General features: G+C 41.0%; 1 protein-coding gene across 1 annotated transcript; it reads left to right on the forward strand.

The window, feature by feature from the left end:
• Positions 1-872: 872 nt before the first annotated feature.
• EXOC1L (exocyst complex component 1 like) lies at positions 873-5,890 on the forward strand. The gene is made up of 3 exons (XM_021555861.1): positions 873-1,007; positions 4,477-4,607; positions 5,627-5,890. Exons 1-3 carry the CDS (start codon positions 887-889, stop codon positions 5,888-5,890), a joined length of 516 nt encoding a protein of 171 aa, XP_021411536.1. The 5' UTR covers positions 873-886.
• The last annotated feature ends 492 nt before the right edge of the window (positions 5,891-6,382 follow it).

Below are 6,382 nucleotides of genomic sequence, written 5' to 3' on the forward strand. Positions count from 1 at the left end.
GAATATCCAAACTTTTATAAGCAGCCAGAAACTAGTCCAAAGTGTAAAACTCTAGCACATGCTGCCATGGATACTGGAACTAGAAGAGCACTCAACTCTGGAACTTCATCCACACACCTGCGGAATAGCAGAAACAACTAAAATTTCTGCAAATACATTTATGTCTGATATGAAAGACCTCTCACATGGGCAAACATTCTGGGGGTGGTGCCCAGGCTACTTTTTGACGACTCCTCTGGAAGTGAGTCCACTTTCTGTTTATAAGGAGTGCCGTAAGATAATTTTGTCCTTAAGGCTATTAATAGCCAAAAAGCTATTACTGGAGGAACACGGGTGACAGCCGTAATGCTATCTAATTCCTTTATAAATTCTCAGCGCTTTCATCTACTGATAAAAAGAATTGTGTTGAGAGCTCTTTTTTTTTTTTTTTTTTTGGTAAATCGCCTCTAGTGTGATTGTTTTGTGCCCTTCCCCGACCACTGTTTCGTCTCTGCGACCGGGGGACAGCTCGGCCGGGGGGCCCGACAGCAGCTCCGGGACTTGGCTCGGACAGCGGCGGGCGCAGCCGGTCCCGGCCCCCGCGCCGGGAGCGCCCCGCTGGCGCACGGGGCCGGGCGGGCACGGGGCCGGGCGGGCACGGGGCCGGGCGGGCGCGGGGCGGGGAGATCCGCGGTCCGGCCTCTGCCGGCGCCCGCGGCCGAAGTTTTAACGGCGGCTGCTCGGGGGCGGAGGGGCAGCGGCCGGGAGGGAGCGGGGTGGGTGCCGGCCATGCCTCCCCCGCGCCCCGCGGCGCCGCGCGGCCGGAGCGCAGCCCCCGCCGCCGTGCCCCGTGGCGGCTGCGGGGCGCGGGGGGCCGCTGCCCGGCGCTGAGCAGCTCTGCGGGGCGATGTCCTCGCTGGTGAAGGAGGACCTGGCGAAGAGGCTGTTCGGCCCCCGGCGGCAGAGGCTGCACGAGTTCATCGAGGTGGAGGGCGCGGGCGCGCAGCGCTACTACCTGTGCGCCGCAGGTACGGGGCAGCCGCCGGGCGGGGCCGGGCTTCAGCGGCTCTGCGGGTGGGAGTCGGGGATGCGAGGGAGCGGGGCCGGGGCTCAGCGCCCCGGGCCGCAGCGGGCAGCGCCTCGGCCCGCACAGCGCGGAGCCCGGCTCGGTGCGGCAGCCCCCGGAACGGCGCGGTCTCCGACTCCTGATTCACACCGGCTCCACGTTTGACACCAGCGGAGAAACACGCAGCTGCGGGCGGTGCTTTGGCCGTGGCGGTGCTGTGAGTGCCTGAATTACTCTGAAAAGAGTAAACCCTTACAATAGTTCTAGTCAGGATTTTTTTACAGATTCTGTGCTAGAGTCTAGATATTCTTGCCAGGTTCTACAGATTTTTTCCCCTGCATTAACATTGCAGGAAACATTTGTAAATTTTTTGCACTATCCCTCGGCTTGGTCTAATGTCCCGCATATTGTCCCTATTCCACTTCGAACAAATTAGACTTGTGGTTTAAATAAATACACATTGGAATTAGTAATTAGCACAAACTTCGAGAAAAACAAGATTGCTTTAAGTCGAAATTATCTGGCTACTTTCTAAATTTCTTTTCAAGTGAATCATCTGTTTCACAGAGGTTTCAGAAAAGCTGGTTTGTGTGGGGTTATTTAAATTATTGTTTCAAATCACTGAAAAATGCTAAAAAGAAAAATGTCATCTGTAAGTAGTTATGTTGAAGTGAATGATTCTTTCAGTCTGTTTCCTCTTCAGGTTTCAAATACATACAATAGGTAGAAAAAAAATCTGTGTACTTGAGACATATATGGGGTTGTCATCCAGTATTCTATATTCATTATCTTTCTAAAACCCTGAAGTCCTTAGAATGCTTGAGCTGTGTTACTGATTGTCAGAAATCCTGAGCCAGCTATGCTCCCTGTACTCCTTTAATTTTGGTAGAACAGGCTTTGTATGATAGAACTGTAAAAACAGTTTTAAGGAATTTATTCCTGCATACCATAGGGCTTCTAAACATATGGAAATACCAATCTCATTCATAGTTTATGAAATTATCAGTAGAAATATGATTAATTCCATGTTGGAGTGCTATAAGGAGTTCACTTCGTGAAACTTCAAAAAAGGAGAATTAACATTATGCACCTTTAAAATCCTTCCTAAAATCTTTTTCAGGTAGAAGAAAACAACCATTAAAGAAAGATTCTGAACAGATTTAGTGATTGGAAGTCTCTAAAGACATAAAGGAAAACTCATGTAGACTATTAAGAGTAGGATCTCTCCACTATCCAATATTAAACCCTCTTAATATATTCAGGCACGGTTGAGTAAGTGGTGTGTAGAGTGGAAATCTGATTCTAAAAGATGGGTTGCATCCAGCTGCCAGCAGCTACTGTGTTCTGCTGTGATTTTGTAGGAGCAGAATACATTATCTAACATCCCTGCAATGCAACTTCTGTGTATTTCTGTTGATTTCAAATTACCATTAAAAAAAAAAAAGAGTCAGTCAAACTATAGGCAAATCTTCAGAGGTCCTTGCCTTTTGAAATGTGTGTTACAATGAAATCCTAGTGTGGATAACTGAACAATCTTTTTTTGTGCCATATGGCCAACACTATTTCCTCTCCCTTTCACAATAGCAAGTCCCAATCCTTGCATGAAGGTGACAGTATCATTTTACAGAGCAGTTTATAAACCCCAGAAAAAACATAGAGTTGAAATGCAACCCCATTCAGGGGTTTTTGCAACCCAGTATTGGTACACCGAAGAAAGAATGGTAGGGATAGCATTTTGTCCTGCAGAGACACTGGAAAAGGTGTTTAGCCCATGAAGGGCTTTAAGAAATACTTTGTCCTCTATGAAGGTATTGCCATAGCTGTGCCCTCCTCAAGCAAAGGTTTTAGAGCTTAATATAATGACATAGTAGAGCTGAGCTCATGCTCTCTATGAAAAAAAATGTTATTTGACTCTTTTAACTGAGTGCAAGATCAAGCAGTATGTAAAATGCAGGAAAATTATTTTTTTTTCCTTAACTGAAAATAGCACACCCAAGTTTCACCACTGGGTTCACTATACATAACATCTGTACTCTGTCCTTGTGTCATGGGATTTCTGTTGTCAGAGGGGTGGAGCAGTAGTAGTGTGGGGATCTGGGGGCCCTTAGGACATACCTTTGGGGTTTGGACTTAACTTCCGTTAGTTTTAACTCTGAGGGACACAACATATTCCCTTATAAGCTAGCAAACCAATAAACAAAATGAGTGAAACTGAAAGTATGAAGAGAACTTCCTAAAATTAATCTGCTAGATTTGCTTGCAAATGAAAACCATTGTAATTTATCCAATGAAGATAACACAGGGGTGGTCTTTTGGTCAAAAATGATTGAGTAACTATGACTGATAAAACCAGGGAAAAAATTATTTGTATTTCCCAGGCAGGGAAGCTGTAGGTTGAAAGAAATTATGATCAATTTATATATTTTCCACTGGTTTTCTTTGCAATGGAAAGAAGGAATATCTCCAACATATATACTTTGTTGCTATTTAATAACCTTTTTCTTATAAGCAGGCGAGAATAAGAGATGTTTTAATAGGAGGAAGGTAAAATTAATAAGTTTCAAAATGGGGTTTCAAAAATTCAGGCAGTTTTAGAAATAAAAACATTTTGCTCCTGTGTTCCTAGCCTTGTGCTGTGAAGTCAAGATGCTCTGGCCAGATGTAGGTGACTTCTTGGCCATAACTTGGGCTACCAGATAGCTTGGGAATGTAGCCTGCCCTGCAGCCATCAGCAGCTGGATGTGCAGGAGATTGTTCAGGCTCTGGTACTTTTCACACTCGTAATGGTCTGTTACAGAAATCCAGTCTCCTACTCAGCACTCAAGGTAATCAATTAATAATGGTAGTTATTGCAAAGAGCAGCTTCATGCTCTTTTTAATCTCATTTCCTGCCTAAGTTTGAAAACAGTAATTTCTATAAATTTAGTACTAGACCACTGGAAGCTTAAAGAAAAAAATTTCAAGCTGATTTAATTTACATTCTATATAGGGAAATAAGAGTTTTGCTTTAAAAAGTAATGGCTTCATGAGAGAAGTTCCTTCACACAATGGAAAGTATAGCACAAGTCATGTAAATACAGAACCTTGGTAGAGGTTTTGCAATTTCCTAACTGCAGCACCCCAAAAAGTCTCCCTCTTGAAGGAAGTAAGCTAATGCAAACCCAGTGCCAGAATGAGGATTCCATTGCAGTGCTAATGAATTCATATGAAAGGCTTTTGAACAGACAAGGCTCTTTCTTTACAGGGTGTGTAAGGTAAATCCTAAATCTACTAAAATCTGACAGGTTTCATAGACTGACAACACGGCACTATTCTTACTACCTGAGCAAAATAAAGCTATCAAGTCCAGTATAACCCAATACAGCCCTGCCTGTCATGGTTTAACTTTGGGAAGTACTTGCTTGCATATCTAAACTACTTTTTTCTTGCAGTAACTAAAAATAAGGAAGTAGAAATATGTATGGTTAAACACTGGCGTGTGGATCGAGAGGAGAAATATGAAATAGTTGAAAAGTGGTTTTTGAAAGATCTGGAGATGATTGATGGAAAAGAAGCAGATACAGTAAGTGTTACATTTTGTATTATGTACATAGAAAACAATTTTCTTGTTTTGCAGTTTGGGATACAAGAATTAAAATGCATTATCTGAAAAATAAAATTAAGTTACCAAGGAATTTTGGTTTTATTGTATGTGAGAGGCTCCACATCACATTTGCACTGTTAGAGAAGAGGAAGGTGAGATTTTTGTTTGTTTGTTTGTTTTTTAGTTTATTATAATAGCCTTCATCTCTGTTTGAGACTCGAGTCAGAAACTGGGTGTTTTCTAATTTGGTCATCATAACTGGTACTAATAGTTCTCCCATCTGCAGCTTCCAGTGTCAACTGCAGTTAATGTAATAGATTTTAGAGTGTATTTGAAAACAAAATTTCATTAAAAATTTTATGGACACTTTCTTCTGAACTGTTGTGCTAAAATATTCTTCAGAAATTATTCAGCCCTTCACAACTGGGATGATAAAAATCTGTCTCATTTTTGATGAAAGAAAAGCCTAATCGAACCTCAAACTCATGTGGTCATTAACACTGCTATAAATATTCATAATAGGTATTCATATCTATAGAATTTAAAATAATTTATCTGCTGCTAGGATTAATTATGTCAAAGAGCCAGAACACTCAAAGAAATACAACTCAGTCAGGAAGGGCAGGCAATCAATATTCTTCTTGTCCCACAGAAATAGACAGTTATAGTCCAAGACAAGTGCTTTTCATATACTGTTTTAGACAACATAATAAATTAATTCAGTTCAAAAAAAGAGTGTGCAATCCCAATAAAGTACAGTATACTGCTTGAGAAAACTTAGAAACTCTTACTCAGGAAAAATTCCCAATGACAAAGAATTACAGCTGCTACTTTTTTAAGTTTTAAAATACTATTTAAGATGAATAGAAGTATGTGAAGTCCTTTAGAGCCCATCATACTGAGAAAAAGCCCTGTAGGTAGCTGGGCAGAGCACAACAGATTGCAATTCTAACTCAATGTGTGTAGTAATTTCATTCTCTCTCAATTTTTTTTTTTAGGATAATCCATATTTTGATATGCATTTCCACAAAGTCTACAATATGGAAGCATATAGTTGTGCATCTAAATATACCTTTGCTCGAACACTAAACAAACTGAATGCCATGTACCTTAAGAAGGACTTCAAGATTGTGAACTTTGATGACACCTACCTAAATGATGATTCAATCTGGTCATCCAGCAATAGAGATTTCTTAGTAGTTATGAGGGTTTGCTTCTATGCTTCCAACCTTTTATGTCTCTCCCTCTGTCGTTTCTCCTAAAGATGTATTTTCTAACATTAAGGTGACTGGCTGACTTTCACTGACCAGCATTTCATAAACTGTCTGATCAAAAAGCTAGTAGCTGATACGCAGTGTCTCCTTTTTAATTTTACATGTAAGTAAAAAGTAGAGCATACATTTTACATTAATAGTTGGTAATTCATTTATATGTCTTAAGAGGTCCTCACTCTAGCAAGTACTTATACGTACAAGAGACTGGAAACGTAGTACCAGTAATTATCATGGTCAGTGGTGATTGCTTATGTAAGCAGTGTTTAGCATTTGCATATATGTTCATGGAGGTATAAATTATCTTTCATTAATAGCTTGAAATACTTTTGCAGTATTAAGAGCATTAACAGCTAGTTATATCTTGGAAGTAGGGAAAAAAAAGTAATCAGTAGAGTTCTGTATGAGAATGATGCACATTTGCATTTCCAACTGTGTTGAAACACAGAACTTCATTAAAGAGATCACACCTATATCCCTACA

This window comes from Lonchura striata, chromosome 4 (genome assembly GCF_046129695.1).
Source record: "Lonchura striata isolate bLonStr1 chromosome 4, bLonStr1.mat, whole genome shotgun sequence".
Lineage (NCBI taxonomy): Eukaryota > Metazoa > Chordata > Aves > Passeriformes > Estrildidae > Lonchura > Lonchura striata.